This window comes from Pelophylax lessonae, assembly GCF_965119305.1.
Source record: "Pelophylax lessonae genome assembly, chromosome: 5".
Lineage (NCBI taxonomy): Eukaryota > Metazoa > Chordata > Amphibia > Anura > Ranidae > Pelophylax > Pelophylax lessonae.
In genome coordinates this window covers 139,747,372-139,768,713 of record NC_138772.1, presented here as the reverse complement: position 1 = coordinate 139,768,713, position 21,342 = coordinate 139,747,372, and the positions used below count along the sequence as shown (strand labels likewise).

General features: G+C 41.9%; 1 protein-coding gene across 1 annotated transcript in view; it reads left to right on the top strand.

The window, feature by feature from the left end:
• The window catches only part of CPVL (carboxypeptidase vitellogenic like), a 196,200-nt gene that overhangs the window by 10,233 nt on the left and 164,625 nt on the right, over positions 1 to 21,342 (top strand). The window contains exons 5-6 of the mRNA XM_082259784.1: positions 155 to 234; positions 2,479 to 2,545. Of these exons, the coding sequence (XP_082115910.1) occupies positions 155 to 234; positions 2,479 to 2,545 (147 nt within the window). The remainder of the gene's footprint in view (positions 1 to 154; positions 235 to 2,478; positions 2,546 to 21,342) is intronic.

Genomic DNA, 21,342 nt, shown 5'->3' with positions numbered 1-21,342 from the left:
ATATATATATATATATATATATATATATAATTACACTGTATATAATATGCTCCGTGTTACAGTCCCTTTAGCAGGTTTTTGAATCGGGAGCATAAATGGTTTTAGTACATGTGTATATTGTACATACAATAATTAATTATTATTTTTGTGTTAGGTTGGAACAGGCTTCAGCTTCACAGGAAATGATAAAGGTTATGCGGTGAATCAAGATGATGTGGGAAGAGATCTGTACAGGTGTGTGCTGGGATTATATACCTAAATGTGTTTTTACCACAAAGGTTTTTTCAAAACCACAATTTTTCTGACCTTTCTATAATGTATTTGTGACTGTATGGGCTCATTCACATGGGCAGAGCTTGTGCACCTGGGTCCATGCATACCTGTCCATATCGGTTTTGTGGGTGAAATCCGTACAGACATTGTTTACCCATTCACTTCATAATAACTCTACACATTGCATGGGGCTAAGTGCCCATGTGAATGAGCTCTATATAATTATATAATTATCGCACACCAAATTTCTAAAATGTTTATTATCTTGTACTTCCCTGTTTTGGAAAAATATACTGAAACTGTATTTTTAAAGGTTCTCAAAAATCCATGCCTTGGTATTGCTGGTAGTACTTTCACTTGACAGGACTTTTAGTGTTGAAGATCTTTCACCACCTAAAGTGGATAAATGAGAAACTGAAGAAGTTACTTGAAGGAGCAGGGAAATATATTCTTCAGCAATACAGAACATCTCCAGCTGAATATGGCCAATTCCTTGTTGCTATATTGAAAGTATAATAAAAAATGGAAAAGAATACGGTTACTGAACAGCCCTATCACAGGCCTTCAATGGTAAGGTTGTGCCACTGGTTTCATGCTCCCGTTTTCATCCCCAGTGAGATTTTGCTGGGTTGAACAGGGAATCCTGGATGGTGTAGTAGATGATGGCTATGATGTAGGGGTGGTAAGCAGACCCCTTTCCTGGAGAGGGTGGAATTAAACGTCTGACACAATAATGTAATGGAACAAGTTTCCAAAAGACAATCTATAGAAAATATGAATATACAGTAGGTAGAATGCTGGCATGGGTTCCCAAAGTGGAGATGGTTTTATTGCCCTCTGATATGTTTGAGTAGAAATACAACTAAAGGCTCCTGTATGACAGTCCTAATGGGTACTAAATTAATGCACCTGGGCATCAGTAATGCGAAAGCAAGCTACTCTCTGGGGGGGAAACCTCTGGGTGAGTCTAGGGTGGAAAAGGACCTGGGGGTACTGGTAGACAACAGGCTTGGCAGTGGTATGCAATGCCAAGCCGCTGCAAGCAAAGCCAACAGAATACTGGGATGTATAAAAAAGGGGATTCAGTCCAGAAATAAAAGATTATTCTACCACTCTACAAGACTCTGATCCGGCCACATCTGGAGTTTGCTGTCCAGTTCTGGGCACCGGTCCTCAGGAAGGATGTGCTGGACCTGGAGAGAGTCCAGAGAAGGGCAACAAAAATAATTAGGGGAATGGAGGGCATCAGATATGAGGAAAGACTACAAGCATTGAACTTATTCTCTCTGGAGAAGAGACGATTGAGGGGGGATATAATAACAATGTACAAATACTGTACTGGCAACCCTAGCATAAAGAACAAACTTTTCAGAGAAAGGGAATAATACAATAAGACACTTGGCCACTCACTAAAACTTGAGGAAAAGCGGTTTAAGCTAAAAATATGTAAGGGGTTCTTTACTGTCAGAGCAGTAAGGATGTGGAATTCTCTTCCGCAAACAGTCATATCAGCAGGGAGCATTGATAGTTTCAAAAAACTATTAGATGGACACCTTAAAGACCACAACATACAGGGGTATACAATGTACAGTTAACAGCAAACACACACACACCTCATTGGTTGAACTGGAATGACTGATGTCTTTTTTCAACCTCACAAACTATGTAACTATGTAAATTAATTTATTATGTGATGCACAAGCCTCAAAGTGGCAACAAACTTATTTACTTTTCCTGACTTAAACAATCTTCCATCCTTTGTTCCACGCACTTCCCCCTCCCAGACACTGCAGCTCTTTTGTGTGAGGTGGTGATCAGCAACCGAGGCAGTGCTGTCAAGCCTGAAAGCTGCTTGCAAGACTATCTGTGGCAAGATGATTGCCAAGCTATAGGCTTGTAAACCTGCAAATAAAATATTGCAGGGGGTGTGTCTATCAGCATTGTTTCTACACCATCACAGGAAACTGCATTAGGTGGATCACTGGCAGGATCAACAGGTACTTTATGGGCATGCAGGGGAGCTAAGAGAAAGCAGTAAGTGCGGATATATTTATAATTGGGTGTCGCAGCACAGATTTGTCAATAGGAGATCATAGATATATTTTAAGTGAGAAAAAGACTTCCTTTTGGAAGACTGAAGGTTAGAGCCTTACTGAATTGAATTGTGTGTAATAGCTGCTTTTTCATTTCTGTTCCCTCTTTTAGTGCACTCACACAATTTTTTCAAATCTTCCCGGAATATCAGAAAAATGACTTTTATTGCACAGGAGAGGTAAGGAACACCAAAATTGTTTGGCCAGCATTTGCTTCTTAGAAGCTAATGTTCTATATCCAATTTTTCATATGTTGTATAAAATATACATACACAATAAACAGGGTGCTTCTGATGCACGCTTTTCAGAGGTTAATACACTTTCTAATTCCACTAGATTCTGCTCCTTTTTTTACTTTAACTGAAAATCCATACAGGTACATATCTAAGGCTAATTCAGGGATGTGTGTGATTATTTAATTAAATATTTAATTTCCTACTGTTTACAACATACCAGTAATTCATTCTGCAGAAATGTTTAAGGAAGAGGTCTTGGGTTATAAAAAAAAAAAAAAATAACACACATACCCACCTCTATGCTGCAGCACTGGTCTGATGCTGCAGCTGCCCCCTGCACGCTCTTAACCCGAGAACTGAATGATCACATGACCACTAATCACTAGTCTTTTTATAGCAGAGAGCGTTGATTGCCAGTCACTAGTCTCTGCTCTGAACCCTCCAGCACTCACTGGAACGCTTGGTAGGAGAGGGGGGAAGGCGCAGCTGGCTTTGACTCTCAGCCACGCACTGAGAGGCAGAGCCAGCTATCAATTAACATAGAAACATAGAATGTGTCGGCAGATAAGAACCATTTGGCCCATCTAGTCTGCCCAATATATCTGAATCCTATGAATAGTCCCTGGCCCTATCTTATATGAAGGATAGCCTTATGCCTATCCCATGCATGCTTAAACTCCTTCACTGTATTTGCAGCTACCACTTCTGCAGGAAGGTTATTCCATGCATCCACTACTCTCTCAGTAAAGTAATACTTCCTCATATTACTTTTAATAATTAGGCATCTGGGGGGATCCTGACAATATGATTGAGATCCTTCCAAAGCCTGGAGTGGCTCTGACATTTGCCAGCAGCAAGCTTTTGCTATTCTGGGTCATAGCATAAGGATCCGCAAGAGAAGTATGGCCAAAAAAGCTTTGGTCATACTTCTCTTTTAAAGAGGAAGTAAAGTCTAAATAATAGTCTGTACCTATAGGTAAGGCTTACCTAATAGGTACTGTAAATATCCCCTAAACTTGTACAGTTTAGGAGATATTTACATTGAATGCACCCGATAACGTCATCGGCGCATGCGCTTTGAAGGAACTGCCACGAGTGCTGTTCATTCCTTCAGATAACTGTGCCATGAATGACGGCTACCCCACACATGCCCCACTCCTTGCTCCGGCCTGTCACACAGCCAGTGTCACCGAACCTGGAAGGCTGGGAGAAAATGGAGGCTGCCTCCAACTACATTGCATCGCTGAAGGGCTTTGTTTTCAGGTAAGTTTCACATGATTCATTACGCCTTTACCATGCATGCCAACAAAAAATTAACCAGCGAATTACAACCGCTTTAAGTAGCCTTGAGTGTGCCACCTAGTGGCTGCTAATTATAAATATTAATATAGTAATATGCAGTATTTCCTATTTTCCCGATTTTAAAAAGTTATTTATTTTAGTGCTGTAACAAATATTTAAGAAAATGTATACTAGTCACTGTATATTTTGTTTAAACCTAAAATTGTTTTAGGACAAAGTCCATTAGACTAGAAAACCTATCATCGTAACAATTTAAATTCTGACTGGGATGCCCATACAGTACACCAGTCCTTCTTTTTTTTTTTTTTTTTTTTTTTTAACCAGCAGATTTTACAACAGAAAATGACTCGATTTCCCCCATCTACACAATCCATGTAATTGTATTCTGACAGAGGGGAGATTTCTCATCATCAGAATACAGTCCTCAGCACCACCAGCTATATCTGGCACTGATTGAGAGCAAATGTTCCAACAGGCTGGTTGCACATAAGTTCATTGATTGACTTCTGTACAACCAGCCTGCCCATACATGTATCAAATCAGTGGGTTCCTGCTCAAATGTATGGCCGGCTTACAGGGCTGGACTGGGAATAAAATTCAGCCCTGGAAATAATTTCATACCAGCCCTACAGCATAATGTCATTATTTTCTTGTTCATAAAAGGGGAAAACCATGAATTTTAAAGCACATTTTTAAGAGTGTATTATAAATGAGACAGATATGAAAGCATATAGGGATATAGATATATATATAATATATAAATTCCGGTTAAAAGTGCGGACGTGGTACAGGAGGTGGTCATAGGCTATTTGGGCAGGGTACAGGAGGTGCAGGGGCTGCGGGGAAGGGGGTCTTACCTAACCATCGGTGAGGCGCCTCACATTTAAAAATGTCGCCGCCTGGTGCCATTACGTCACTGCGCATGTGCCACCTGCCCGAGAAAGGCCGAGCGTGTACGGGCTTTCCTGAGCGGCGTCACATGCGCAGTGTACATATCGGGCCAGCTTACCAGCTACCCCAGGGCAGAGGGACTTGCCGGCCTACCAGCTTAAGTCTACAAGGGAGTTTGATGTAATGTGGCTTGAAGGCTAAGTCCATCTTTTCCAAAAAGTTATAATTGCAGTAACATTGATCTTATGATAAGTGTGCATTTGCTACTTTTTTTGCATTGGGGCCTGCACAGTATTGGATGCAGTGTACAGGCTCTACCCGTGTTTTTCCCCAGCCCCTGTCTCATATGAAGGTACAGACCTACTATATCTCTAAACCCCCCCCCCCCCCCCCCCCCGAGAATGATGTCCACAATACATCTGCGCATGCTAGGTTCTCCCTATGCATATGCAAAGATGGGCATTACGGAAGTCCCACAATGACACCATCTTCGTGCGTAAAAAATATCCTGTCCATGAGCAGATGAAAGGCTTGGTCAGGATGCAACGATCAGGGCAGAGCTGTTTGGGAATAGAAACATAAAAAAGTGACAGCAGAAAAATTACTGAGTGGTCCAAGTTTTAACTTTTTTGTCTGCACATGGGCCATAATGGTGGCGCCTAGGGATGGGGGGGGGGGGGGGGGGGGAGAGAGGACGGAGCCACCAAAACCAGGGCTGAAGCTTCTCTTCAATCATACTCTTGCAACTGCACTCCCAATATAATTTAATATATGCTTTAATACTGCTCTTTGCAGCATGTTAAACTTTCTTTCCATTTGTCGCCCTTTGCTCCTGGCAGTGAACAAATGGTAGGGAGCAAAGGGAAGGTGAGTATAACATGCTGCAGGCCCCAGCTTTAAATTTAATCACAAGGTTTTTGCTCCTCTCTCACTTTATTCTTTGCTTTGATTCTTCTTAGGCAGAAGTTGCATTTTAAAGCATCCTTAAACACACTTGGGCCTCTTGCACACTGCAGCTTGAAAAAGCTTAGTACAGCTTGTTGTTTTTTTTTTACTGAGCTAAAATTCAGCCCATTATTTGTAATGCGCCTATGCATACAGACACGCAAACAAGCGCTGTGCATTCTTTAGTTAAAAAAAAAAAAAAAATAGAAAAATCTGCTTTTTTGGTTAGTAATTTACGCCTCATGCGTGCAAATGCCTATTTACGTATTGTGCAGAACGAGAATGCAAAAATAAGTTTTTACGCGAAAATGCGGCTTAATACGTGCAAATGCGTACAAAAAAGTCTGAAAAAGAAAATGCTCAAATAGGAGTTTCATGTGCAAGAGACCTTATAGCCTTAAGAGCAGTTCAGGCTCGTTGCCCAGATGTTTAGGCCGCCTCAAATGCCCTGTGACATAATATAATAATATCTCTCTATATCTAAAGATTTTTTTAGATCTTTTTTTTTCTACACTACAAAAATAGGAAATGGATTACATTTGGCACTTTGCAACCATCCATTAAATGCGTTGTAAACACCATAGTGTTTTTATGGCACACTTGCACTGCATTTACATCGAAGTCAATGGAGGCAGTTGCAAAGCTCTAATGCCTGCTTAATTCTGCAGGCAATGCAAGGCATCGCTGATGTTCTTCACAGTGCAGATAACAAGGTGCTGTGGTCTCCTCCTATGTGCCCTCACTCCCTGACAATTGTTGACTGTAAATGTTAGTCTGTGTGCTTTTGTTTAAATCTAGTGTGAGTATCGCAGGTCCACACACCAACCTCAAATCTCCTCTGTGTAAATATATAGGTACATATAAATGTAATTTTAACAACGCAAAATTGTGTAATTTATGAATCCTAACATATTATCGCTTCACTTATACTTTCTGTAGAAAATGACTAATTGGATGAATATATATAAATGTACAAAATACAAAAAAAGTGAAAATGCAGCCAAATGTGCTAAAGAAGCACACTAAATTGACCTCACCAGATTGATAGGTTGGTCAAATTATAAACCAGCATACACACCAAATCTCTCCCAACGATCACCAGATGTACTCCTCTCTCCATATAGGCATCGGCCAGAATCCCATCTCGCATGTCATAGCATCCAGTTTGGGAAATAAAAAGCAGGAAGGAGGGTCACATGTAAAATCGCAACAGGCTTTATTTAAAATATGTAAACATTCTACTCACATGTTAGAAGTGCCTGCCAAAAACTAGACAAAACACTCAGCTCTGTTTAGTCGTTGCCTCTGGTCAAACCACAGACCGCGAGCACGAATCTTAATATGTGGTGACGTCAGCGTCCCTGCCCTGCTCTACGCATTTTGTCACGTGACGTCCTTACGGCACGGCAGAGGAGTACATTTTGGTGAGCATTGGGAGAGATTTGGTGTGTATGCTGGTTTATAATTTGACCAGCCTCTCAATCTGGTGAGTTCAATTTAGTGAGAGTGGTGAAGGATTCATGTTGTGGTGGATTTTCATTATTGGACTTTATATTACAATTGTAACTATACGGTTTCCCACATGCCCTGCTTGTGAGCAGCATTGAGCCCCCGTTCACATCAGCGCAATTTGACAGGTCAAATCGCAGCCTATTGCCGGCAATCGTAGCATCCCAATTGGTGCGACGCTGATTTTGCGGCGCCGCACCGATTTCCAAATGTAGTTCCTGCACTACTTTTGGCGACTTTGGTGGGCAATTTCAGTAGACCTCTAAGCATGAACCCGCACAGATGTCTTTGATGTCACCCCCAAAGTCAGATGAAATGCGGCTTTGAAATCGTGCGAGTTCAGATGAACATACTGCAGGGCAGGTCTATTGAAATTGCCCCTGAAGTCGCAGAACCTACTTTTGGGAATCGGTGCAGTGCTGCAAAGTCGGGCAATAGGTTCCGATTTGGCATGCGATTTGACATGTCAAATCAGCCTGATGTGACTGGGGGGCTGATAGTTTGGAAATACCTAACACCTGTTTTGGACACCTGTGTGAACGAAGCCTCAGAATACATTTTGTTATATTATATTTTTTAGCTTCATGTGTTTGTTGAAATGCCAATTCTATTCTCCAAGTACAAACCGTTAATCTTAAAGAACTTGCCAAACTGTAGCTGAATATTGATACACAGTGACGTGTCGGCTTCCACACAGCTTATCTCATTCATGTTATTCTACCCTGTTCTCAGCGGAACAAGATCTGTATCCTCATGTAACCTTGCCGTGGTGCTCAGCACAGTGGGGCAGTGTAAGCTCAGATTTAGAAGATCTCACAATTGCCCAGACAATGCTAACACTCTCCTGTGAAGTTCTGTTACTGGTGTTTACTTTGAATAAACACTGTTATTAATGCAGCAATTGTCTTCTTCGGATGTTAGGTGCAGATCAAAGTGGACATCCAACAGTGTTCTTTATTAAAGGGTTTGGATACCCTTCTTCATGAAAAATAGGGAAACAAATATTTGATGAATCAAACTAGAAGCGAACATTCACTCATGACTAATAATTCCCTGGTTTTAGTTTCTATGTAAATTGCTTGGTAACATATGTAGTAATTTACATCAGATTTCTGTTTAATGGAATTCAAATGGCTTGCAATGGGGTAGCAGCACTTATTTGTGTTTTTGGATGCCCTAGCCAATGCAGACTGTGTGATCTCGTGCAAAAGTAGACACACCTACATATAAAATGTCGCAACATCTAGCGAGCAAAATTGGTATGTGTATTGCTATTCGTGCTGACCTTCAATACACGTGACTAAATATTGATCTTCAGCTCCCAAACAGCTACATTCATTTTTTTTTTCTCTCAAAAGTACACTAGTTAGTAAGCTAGCCCTTAACGTTTTACTAAATCCAAGAGCCTGCATTCTCTATATCTGGTCTCCAAAAGTACACAGAATGTGGAAATGCAATCGTTTTAGTAAATATAAACTGCTAAAATACCTTTTCCCATCAGCAGTATATAGCAGTTCTGTTGACTTCTATCAGTGTCTGGTTAAAGCTTGTAGGAGGAGTTTCCATTCTCCTCGGACTGTCCTATTGGGCTGCATGACTCCTGACCATCTGTCTGGACAGTGCTGATTGGCCCTGTGCTGATCACATGCACTCTCCCCCAAGAAAAAAAAAAAACTCTAGCAAAACACACCAAACTGAACATGTGCAGAGTGCCCCCACGGCTCTGTGCTTTCAGGAGATGGGTTGGGCCTGTGGAAGAAGGGGAGAATCAGAAGACAGGATAAAGCCACCTTTTTTACAAAATGCCCAGGATTAACCCCTTAGGTTCCACAGGGAGTAGAACGAGCATGCTTTACTGCATATGCAGACTGATTTTACTGTTGGGTTTAGTAACACTTTTTAAGCTGGCCATACTGTACATGTAAGGTAAAATGGAAAAGCTGCGCTAGACAAATGATACACTGTGGATTTGGCAATAGCACAGAAAAAAACATATAGACTGCAGTCCAAAAATAACACAAATTAAATATGTATGATGGTATTGGAACAGTCCACAGAAAGAGGATTCCAAGGTGCAGGTATAGGGATGATGAATCCACCACCAATAGGTCACTCCAAACAAACCACGGTGAAGCAAGCTAGGTGTAAGCTTACCAGAAAGAATATGGTTAAAGGCCTTGTAAGATCATAAGATCCTCCTCGTCAAACCAATGCAAAACACCAGACTCCTCCTCCAAACCGGTGGAATACCACCCGTGAAAAAGAGGATAACAGAAGAGGAATCCCCTGGAAGACGTTAGTTGTAACGAAACGTACGTCGGGACAGGCGTGCTGACGTCATCATCCTGCATCCGGAAGTCGGGCGGCGGCGGTGTTTCTTGTATTCTTATCCTTTTATTGACAAGCGCTTTTTATCATCTACTATGTGAGTACATTTCCTTGTGTTACTTAATAAATCATCCAAAACCATCTGCACTATCTGTTATCCTCTCTTTTTCACGGGTGGTATTCCACCGGGTTGGAGGAGGAGTCTGGTGTTTTGCATTGGTTTGACGAGGAGGATCCCTGGACAGATAAGGATTTGGTGATGTGAAGTTTCCCTGTAGCTGATCGCTCTTAGATCTTACAAGGCCTTTAACCATATTCTTTCTGGTAAGCTTACACCTAGCTTGCTTCACCGTGGTTTGTTTGGAGTGACCTATTGGTGGTGGATTCATCATCCCTATACCTGCACCTTGGAATCCTCTTTCTGTGGACTGTTCTAATACCATCATACATATTTAATTTGTGTTATTTTTGGACTGCAGTCTATATGTTTTTTTCTGTGCTATTGCCAAATCCACAGTGTATCATTTGTCTAGCGCAGCTTTTCCATTTTACCTTACATCTATAGTGATTTCCACTACAGCTGCTGCTTTTTTGTTTATTTAGCTTAGCGCAGTTATTTACATTTAATACTGTACATGTAATTTGTCCAGTTCAGCAGGCACAGGCCAAATTGTGATCCATGTATGGCCATTCTGTTAATAAGAATATGATCTATCGCAGGGTTTCTCAACTCCGGTCCTCAGGGCCCACTAACAGGCCAGATTTTAAGTATTACCTTGGGGAGATGCAGACTAGAATACTGCAATCTCTGAGCAGCAAGTTGTATCACCTGTGATGTATTTCAGTTTTCTTGCAAACCTGGCCTGTTAGTGTGCCCTGAGGACCGGAGTTGAAAAACACTGATCTATCGATTGACTTCTCATGAACTGGCTGTTGGAAAACAAGTCTGGCTGAAAAAACTGAACCACATATGGTCAGCATAATAGTATATGTACTATGTGTTGATGGCTGCTGTTTTGGTTTAAAACTTCCACCTTGCTACAGCTGGCTTTTACACAGAGCATTGTATAGGTAGGGGTTGTAGAGATGGGAGCGTTTTACTGTATATGCAGTTCTTGATTATCTCTTGAAATGGCTAACCTGATTCCATTCTTTCCGATGATTTTCTTTTGATCAGCACTATTCAGTGGGCTGCACATCATATTACAAGACCAATAGGGAGATTCTCGAGGAATAAATGTGGCACGGCTAATCTCAACCTGGTAGGAAAGTCAAAATCTGCATACAATTAGCTGCCTGTATCTCCCTCTCTGCTCTGAACTGCCTAGGTTAGTGATGGGTTTCATTTGTGATACAATAGAGAATGATAAACGTTCTACACCAATCCCTGTTTACGTTAGGCTGATCTATAGTGGTCCTATATATGTTTCAGCAAAGCATATCAATCCCTCCAGTGTTCACTCATAAATTAGCTCCATATAAAACAGTTTTTTGTTTTACTTTTTGCTTTGAGATGATGGAATCTGCCAGACACATTGTCTCTTACCCAGAATTGGAACCAGTTGTTGTGTTGTGAAGGCGAACAGAGGAAATTAATGTTTTTACCTCTCGCTAACCAGAACTCTTGTAAGGATGAAACGTTGGAAAAAGGATCCAGATTTCTATGCCTGCATGTGGAAGAATGAACAAATTGCTCTAAGAATATAAACTTTCAGCATTCTTTAAGGTTCTATTTTTAGCATTAGAAATAATTTTTTTAGACTATAGTCCCCTAAACGAATGTGCCCCTAGTGATCTAAACCCTTAGGGCAGTATGTACCCAGGCATGCCCAGGCATGCCCAGAATGCAGATTTGCTCTCAGGGCATTCATCTCTAGGTGCATGCTGCCCTAATTGTATGTAGTGCTAGGTGCACCATCCAGACCGGTCCAACCACAGTAGCTTTCCACTTTTCATAGTGTTTGACCGGCAGTGGGACTGGACAGAATACCTGTTCCCACCGCCTTCAGCTGAATGCCAGAGCCCCTTGCTACGGGGCTAAACAGCCAGTTGTTTTGTTATGTTTTTGGGGTTTGTGTTGGATATGTGCAAAGAGAGATGACAGATGCAGATAAAGAAAATAGAACAAGAGTCCCCCTTTAAGGCGTGGACAGGTAATCAAACCAGACGCTTGCATGTTACATTATGCTGCTCTGTAGATGGGACTAAACTCTTAGTAGCTTGGGCAGTGGTATTTAGACTTGTGTATAAGGAATATTCCACCCCCAAGCCAACTCCCTTTGCAATATAACCCCTCAAGGACTTGACCAGTTAACAATAACATTCCTTTGGTAGATGGTAAAGCTATGCTTAAGTCCTTAAATGGCTCCTGGACCAGGATTTGGGGGCCTAGAATGCATTAGTTAGCCACTTTAATAATAAGGAAATATAAAATATACAATTTCCCCATCACCAGTTTACATGGGGCCTAATTGAATTCCAAAGAGAAGCCGAAATAGAACACATAGTGATTTGAAGGGCTGACATTTTTTTTTTTTTTTTCCTTTTATGCATTTTTTGCTTAAAGATAAAAAAAACCTGTGTGCAGCGGCTCCTCCCAGCCCCCCAATCCTTACCGGATCTATCTCTGATCCATCGACTTTCACAATGGCATTGGCTGTCCCAGGACTCTGCCCCCTTATTGGCTGAGACAATGAGTCAATAACAACCAGTGAGCCAATGTGTGGCTCTTGGGACACGTAGAGCAGCGGCTCAGGAGCGAGCGTGCAGTGGTGCCCCCAGTGTAAGCAGGTTTCTCTGGAGGGGCACTGCTCATGGGGGGAGGAGCCAAGAGCACTGCCGGAGGACCCCAAAAATGAAGAGGCTTGGAGCTGCTGTGTGCAAAACCACTGCACAGAGCAGGTAAGTAGAACATGTTTAAAATAAAACAAATCTTTAATACCACTTTAAGATGGCATTGGGGTTGATTTACTGACTAAGTGAACAAGCTGCACCAAATTGTGCAGGTTTGTTTTAAAGTAGAACTATAGGCAAAACTTTTTTTTCATTCTGGATAAAGTAAGGAAGGGTTCTGACCCCTGTAAGATTTATTTTTGCCCTATTCTCCCAATGGGGAGATTTACCTTCACTTCCTGTCCCATAGACAGGAAGTGAGAGGAAATTCCTGCAAATTAAAGTAATCTCTTGGACTCCTAGGTCACCAGAACTAGTTTCCTCATTGGAAGAAACCCAACTTTTTTTTTTTTTTTTTTTTTTTTTTTTTTTAACTTTACCTTCAATGATAATAGTAAACAGGACAAATGGAGAGGATGAATCTCCCTAAATAACAAATAGCAATAAAATCATGACAGGTGTTCTTATCCCTCTCCAGCCCATCCAAAACAAAAAAAAAAAGTTGTGCATTTTTAGTTATACTTTTTAATCTTTGACAAAAATAAAACAAAAAACTGGAAGCTGATTGGTTTCTCTAGATTTTGCACTCTCCAGTTTTAGTAAATCAACCATTATGTTAGATGTGAACATGTATGCGTGTTGCACTTAAAAGTATGTATTGCCTATCAAAGAGCGCAGTACTCCTCCTGATAATGCCTATCTCTCCTCAGAAGGAGAGGGCCATCTTTTTTCAGACATTGTCCATATCAGGATCTATTTTTTCATAGTAGGATTTTTACCTAGTTGACACAATCCTGTAAATCCTCATGCCTGTGCGTTAGTAAACTCTAATTTTAACCACTTGCCGACCAGTCGCCGCACTTTTACTGTGGCAGGTCGGCTTTATTACGCGAAACAATGTACCTTTTTAGCAATAATTAGTGTAGTAAGGTCACTGGTCCCCCTCAAATGTCAGGTGTCCGATCTTGCCGCTGCAATGTCGCAGTCCCGTTTTAAAAAATTGCTGATCGTCGCAATTACTAGTAAAAAGAAAAAAGACCTAAATGTATCCCCTAGTTTGTAGATGCGATAACGTTTGCGCAAACCAATCAATATACACTTATTGGGATTTTTTTTTTACCAAAAATGTGGCAGAATACATATTGGCCTAAAATGATTAAAAAAAAATCTAAATATTCAATTTTTTTTATTTGCTGCGTTTTATAGCAGAAAGTAAAAAGTGTGTGTGTGTGTGTGTGTGTGTGTGTGTGTGTGTGTGTGTATATTATATAATATATTATATTATATTATTTTTTTTTTTTTTCAGAATTGTCGCACTTTTTTTTTTTTTTTTTGTTTATAGCGCAAAAAATAAAAACCACAGAGGTGATCAAATACTACCAAAAGAAAGCTCTATTTGTGTGTGTGTGTGTGTGTGTGTGTGTGTTGGAGGGTTGGAGACATCAATTTTTATTTGGGTACAGCGTTGCATGATTGTCAAAGTAAGGCAGTGCCGTATTGAAAAATAGCCTGGTCATTAGTGGTTAAACTTGTGCATACAGGAAAGCCTAAAGTCTTTTTAGTGTAGGTACAATGAACATCTCCTAAACTTGCACTGTTTAGGAAATATTCGCAATTTCAGAAGCCGATGACATCACTGGCGCATGCACACTGCGCTCTGTATTGAGGGCACTGCTGCCATCGATTCATAGCACTGTGCCATGATTGTGACTCATGTGCAGGAGTGACATCACAACCCGGTCATTCAAGTGACTGGAGAGTGCAAACTCAGAAGGAAGACTGGGTGAAGATTGAAGCCCTGGCAGCATAGACAGAGCACCACTGGAGGGCTTGAAAGTTAGGTCGGCCATATTGTGCTAGTATGCCGTGCGACTAGCGCATTAGGGCATTAACCTGGCATTAACCTTTACTACTGTTTTAATGTGTTTTGTAAAGGCAAATTTCTTACAAGGTTGTTGGTGGAACAGGGGTCCTCATTGGATGATTATATAAAAAAAAAGACATTTCCATGCTCAACATATCAAACAGTCTGCGACCAATCAAATTGACCTGTCTAACAGTATGCATTAAAAACAGGGGTTTAGTTGCACACCTCTGCAAATACATGCGTAAGCCACCCCATTTTCTAAGGCCCTAAATGCTAATTTCTGTGAGTCTCCAACAATGGAAGCACATGCATTTAGATGGATAGGTGTAGGGCAGATAAACCTGAAGGGAGCCCACTCCAAGGCACAGGGGCACACAACACCCAGCCCATAGCACTATGGCAGCAAAGGTGTCAGTGCGTTACCTGGCCAAAAAATGCTAGATATTCCCAGTGGGGATAGAGGTGGCAATAAAATATGACTGTTCTAACCTTTCCATACTCTAAACATATGCTGGCCCATGTAAGTCTCGCACATCTGGCCTCCTGGTGCTAGTAATCTTTTTCTAATGTTGGGTGAGTTTTGTAGCAGGCCTCATCTTGTAACCTGTGTGTGATCTACTCAGTGCGAATATGGTTGTCGGTCTGTCTTTTTATCTTGCTAGCATAGAGGTCTGTCAGGGCACATCTGGAAGTTCTTCCATAGGTCAGCGTACGTTTGTTAATGTATTTTCAACATATCTAAACCAGAAATTATTATATTGCAGCGCACCAAATCTACCATTTACCACTTGCAGGGGTACTTACATTGATCAGCTTTACACCACTGCATTGCGGGGGTGTGCGGGATAAAGTACTGCATGCAATCCTGGGCCTCACACTGTGCAGCCAGCAATTGGAATTAATGAGATGTCGTTGACATCCAAATAGTTTGTTTAAAAAAAAAAGTAAACCACGTGATCCGCCGAGCTTAGCGCATTTTCACTATACTGATCTCAGCCAGATTGCACAGTACATCAGCACTAAAAAAAGAAAACGAATGGCCACCACCACATCTAATGATCGGTAAGCTCCAATATTTTACGCATTTTTGGTTTTGGGTTCAATGCTACTTAAAGGATAAGTTCCCCTTTTGTAACCTATTACATGTTAATACCCATATTACTTTATTATTCAGTATTTTTTTATATTTTTTTTTGGCTTGGGGTGCGGGTTTATTAAAAATACAGCTAGTATTTGTTAAATAGTGTGTAGCTAGACCATGAATTAAGTTTTTTTTTTTTTTTTTTTTTTTTTTTTTTTTTGTGAAGTGACTTTTAGACAGGTTTATGCAGTATTTGCCGAGCATTTGTTTGTACATTTAAATACCACATTAACCTGTATTGTAATGACATTTTTATTTTTGCATGTCCTATTTGGATACATGACGGTAGGTTAATTGGCAAAGTCTAAATTGGCTCTAGTATGTGTGTGAATGAATGCGAGTTAGGGTGCTTATTATACAGCGCCAACAGTTTATGCATCACTTTACAATGTGGAGGGGGACAGTACAATTGCAATACAGGTTAAAACAGAAGGAATAGGAGGGCCCGGCTCATGGATCTTACAATCTAAAGAGATGGTACAAAAGAATAGCTGCAGGGGATGATCTGATGGGAGTGACTGTACAGTTCTTAGGTAGAGGTGGGGTAGACTTCCCTTTAATTTAGTTTTCAAGGATCGCCTAAAGGTGGACAGGGTAGGGGCTGACCAGGCATACTGGGGTAAGGAGTTTCCGAGGATGGGAGAGTCTCTGGAGAATTCCTGGAGGAGAGCATGGGAGGAAACAAGGGAGCTAGAGAGCAGGAGGTCCTGGGAGGAGCGGAGAGGATGATTTGGGCAATATCTGCAAATGAGGTTGGTGATGTAGCTGGGGGTGATGTGAATGGCCTTGTATGATATGTTAGTATTTTGAATTTTGACGGGGTAGGGGAAGCCAGTGACTGGATTGGCAGAGAGGGGCAGCAGTCACGGATCAGTTAGTAAGGTGTATTAAGCTTGGTGCACACTGCATTTTTTTTTTTTTTTTTGTTCAACTCAGCAGGCTGAATGAAAGACTTGACAGCTCAGGTCAGAGCTGCTGTTCTAACACTCCAATGTTAGTACAGCTATCTCCCCTGCTGTTCTACTGTGTTCCCACCAGAACACTCCAGTCAGTGCTTTCAGCCATTGGCTGAGAGCCAGGTCTCTGTAATAGCAAGTAGCTTGAGGGAGTTGGAGAGGAAAAGGTAATTAACAAGTGGAGGGTTTGTGAGTCTGAGCGGGTATTCCAGAAGGCACGCGTAAGGGGGGGGGGGGGCTGACTCGTAGAATCAGGGGAATTGAGAGATGAGAATGGGAGTTATGGCTACAGTACTGTCAGAGAAGGTAGACTTCAAATTCTAGGGGTAGGGATTGACTGAAGGAGGGCCGGGTTTGGGGGCGATATCCCCAGACGTTCTAAGTATGAGGAGGGTGAGGGCGGTAAGGGGGGAGTGGGATTTATAAGAGGGCAGGGGCTGCAGTGAATTGGAAATGATGACATTGTGTGGGCTCAGAATGAGCAGGAGGTGATAAGTGCAGTAAGATTGTGAGGGAGCTATGTACAGGTTGTGAAGTGGAGAGAGGGAATAGAGAAATGAGTTTGAGGAGAGGACTTATTGCAAAGAAGATGATTACCATGAGCATGTTGGAAGGTGGAGAGAGGGGGGGAAAGGGGAAGTGGAAAGAGGAGGAGAAAGAAGGCTGAGGGAAAGGGAAGGTGGAGGGAGGAGGAAGAAAAAGGCTGAGGGAAAGGGGAGGTGGAGAGAGGAGGAACAAAAAGGCTGAGGGAAAGAGAAGGTGGATAGAGGGGGGGGGGGGGATAAGAAGGCTGAGTGAAAGGAAAGGTGGAGAGAGGAGGAACAAAAAGGCTGAGGTAAAGGGGAGGTGGAGAGAGGGGGGAAAGGGAAGGTGGATAGAGGGGGGGGGGGGATAAGAAGGCTGAGTGAAAGGAAAGGTGGAGAGAGGAGGAACAAAAAGGCTGAGGGAAAGGGGAGGTGGAGAGAGGAGGGAAGGTGGATAGAGGGGGGGGGATAAGAAGGCTGATTGAAAGGAAAGGTGGAGAGAGGAGGAACAAAAAGGCTCAGGGAAAGGAGGTGGAGAGGAGAAAGAAGGCTGAGGGAAAGGGGAGGTGGAGAGAGGGGGGAAAAAGAAGGCTGAGGGAGGAGGAACAAAAAGGCTGAGGGAAAGGGAAGGTGGAGAGAGGGGGGGGGGGAAGAAGGCTGAGGGAAAGGGAAGGTGGAGAGAGGGGGGGAAAAGAAGGCTGAGGGAAAGGGAAGGTGGAGAGAGGGGGGGGGGAAGAAGGCTGAGGGAAAGGGAAGGTGGAGAGAGGGGGGCAAAGAAGGCTGAGGGAAAGGGAAGGTGGAGAGAGGGGGGGGGAAGAAGGCTGAGGGAAAGGGAAGGTGGAGAGAGGGGGGGGGGGGAAAGAAGGCTGAGGGAAAGGGAAGGTGGAGGGAGGGGGGAAGAAGGCGGCTGAGGGAGAGGGGGGGAAAAAGAAGGCTGAGGAAAAGGGAACTTCAAGACAACTTGGTGTGGAGCACTAATGTTTGTGCTTTAGATTGTAAGCTTCTTTGTAGCAGGGATCAATGTGAATGTACAATATACAGTATATGTGAAGCTCTGCGTAAATTGACAGCACTATATCAGTACCTGTAATCAAAATAAAAATGTCACATGAAATTATTCTTTAGTGACTCGTTCACGATGTGCTGTATATTGCTTCTTGTGGATACGGTTCTCCTTCTGTTTGCTGTAGAGTGTGGAAAAATAATGCAGTTCTAAAAACTCTTTAAAGTAGGTATTTTTGGAAAACTCACATATTTTATTTTTCAGAAAAGCTAAGCTGGAAGTGCTTGCAAGTTGTTGTATAAACTCTTGGGCTAGCATGATTATATTTTTTTTTTATGTAAATGCTTCGGTTCAGGTATAAGCATCATGTTAGATCCTTCCAGTACAAGTCTGTGAAACGGTCTGTTCAGGATGAAAGCAACCCATTTCACATTATTCTTTATTCACCGCTGGGAATTTCAGCAACTATTTCAGTGCTTTTTTTTTTTTTTCTGGATTCCTTCCCATGTCGTGTTTTCTATCAAATGATCCAAAAAAAAAATCCTTCATTTCTGATTACTTGCCATACTTGTTAGCTATTGTTTGCCAGCTAATATGTTTCTGCTGTGCAGCAAACTACATGTTCTAATTAAAATTATATAAATAAATTACAGCGAGTGGAATAAAGTTTGAAAAGAAATGGAAGACTGACTCAGCTTTCAGAAATGAAGTTCTGTACAGAGTCCACTGGGAAAGACATTGGAGAGCCATTATGAAACACTGTGCTTGGCATCCAGCTCCAGTGCAGACTGTTTTCTTTGCCTTTTTTAACTTTTTTTTTTTTTTTTTTAATCTATTTCCTTTTTTTTAAATTTTTGATTTAATTTTTTGTGGTGAAATGTTAGACATTTAATATGGAGTGGCTTAGCAGTGTTTTTCCTTTCTTAAGTCCTTATGCCCACAGCTATATTTCTTTCTGTGCATGCTACAAATGCGTCAAATGAGCTGCTTTAGTAAAGTGCCAACCACACTGATGAGCACTTGGTGAACTCTGAATACAAAGCAGTGAGACCCCCACCCAGTTTTGGTCCTGTGTATGACATTCAGCTTTCATTTTTATTTGGCATAGAATGGAAGATCTCTCTCCCAGAGTGATGGAAAGTCTGCCTGTCCATGATATCATTGCTCCCCAGGAAAATCGCAATCAATATTGGTATATTTGGGGTTTTTAGCTCAGTGGTAGAAGTACGGTAATTGTAGTGAGTCCACCCCAGTCTGAACTGTGATTCAGGGCTTGCCAGAACAAAAGCAAAAAGAGGGCTCACCAGCCTACATCATTACCATAAAAATTATTTATTGGGAAAGTAAATACGCCAATGTACTCACAAAAGAAGCAACTTCAGGCATGAAGAATCAAGATGAAGCTACACTCACTGCTCCACTGTATTTATGGAGGAAGCTGTGGTTGTCAGATAAGCTGGGCTTTAAAGGATACGTTCGCCTTTTCAAAAAATAAAAAAAAAAAAAACGCACATTTTTTGCAGCCTGCTGGTCGCAGGTGTAATCTGAGGCTCCGGCAGACTCTCAGCATAGGCAGTTACCTGAGAGCAGGAAGAATCAATGGACTATCAGAATGCTCACCAGTGCCATGGTAGGTCATTGAAACTACAAGTGGCTGACGGAACTTGTAGACATTCAATCACAGAAAACTGAGAAAGGAGGAGGCGGCTGTGTGGGCGGAGCCCCACACGACTGTGTTCTGTGGGACTGTTGGTCTTTTTTTTTTTTTTTAGGCGATAACGGCACTGCATTGCTTTAACTGAAAATTGCGCGGACGTGCAAAGTTGTACCAAAATGAACTTGATTTCCTTTTTATTTTTTTCCCCCACAAATAGAGCTTTCTTTTGGTGATATTTGATCACCACTGCGGTTTTTATTTTTTGTGCTATAAACAAAAAAGAACCACTATTTTGGAAAAAAAAATACTTTCTGCTATAAAACCTACCAAATAAAATATAAATTAAAAAAATCTAAATTTTTTTCATCAATTTAGGCCAGCATGTATTCTGCTACATAATTTTTGGTAAACAAATTTTTGGTAATCAAATAAGTGTATATTGATTTGATTTTTAACGGGACTGTGGCATTGTGGTGGACAAATCTGACACGTAAGTGACACTTTTTGGGGACCAGTGACACCCAATACAGTGATCAATGCTAAAACATTTGCACTGTTACTGTATAAATTACACTGGCAGGGAAGGAGTTAACACCAGGGGTGATCAAGGGGTTAAGTGTGCTCCTAGGGAGTGCTTTCTAACTGTAGGGGGAGTGGATGCACTGGAGGAAAAGCGAGATCTGTGTTTCAGCTTAAACTCAAGATCGCTCTATTCCTCTGTGACAGAACGGCGGGCTGCCTTGTTTACAAAGGCAGACCGCCATTCTGTTAATCCGCCGAACAATTGGCGGCTCCCGGCGGCCGCCAGGCCCGCTGAATGGCTCTTGCTGTGTCACAACGGGATCGACCATTGACATCTCCTGCACAAAATCACGCACATGGATGTGATTTTGTGCAGCCAGGCTTCACTGGCGCAGTATATATGTGGCAGGCGGTCCGGAACTGGTTAAATTGTGACAGCGAGCGCAGAGAGAAGAACCCCTGTCCATGTCACAGGGAGAGCTGCAGGAGCTGTAATATGTTACATGTTCTACCCTAAATATGGGTGGAACATATGTAACATATTCTGAAAGTGAACTTATCCTTTAGACTGGGTTCACACTAATGTGAATTGTATGGGGGGTCTTCCTGCATCCAATTTGCATGACAGGAGAGTGACCGGCTTTCAATGGAGCCCGATTCACAGTCTTGGGGTGGCCATGGTCCGCATTGGAAAAGAGTCCTGTTCGGCTTTTTTCAGATGCGAATTTAGGCAAAAATTCTGACCCGATTCGCACTTGAATCGGTGAATAGGGACGCACCGGACCCCCTGCTGTGACCTGTGGCCGCATCAGTGTGAACCCAGCTTACAACATGTCTGCCTTTTGTTCATCTCCATTACATGGTAGTTGGAAGAGTTAGTAGTTTGCACAAGGTGATCTGGTTTTTGCTGTTTTTAGCTTAAAGGAAGTGATGGGGACACTGCATTTCTGGCAAGATAAACCTGTATTTTCTGTACCGGCTGAAAATGATTTTTAGCCTAAAATAAATGAATGCAGCCACCACATCTAAGGACTTGTAAGCTTCAAAATATTACTTAAATTATATATATATTGAGTTCGGAAGAGAAGCGGTTTAACCTTAAGTTGCGCAGGAGGTTTTTCACTGTCAGGGCGGTAAGAATGTGGAACTCTCTTCCACAATTGGTGGTTTCAGCAGGGAGTTCTAATATTGTTAAAATACTTT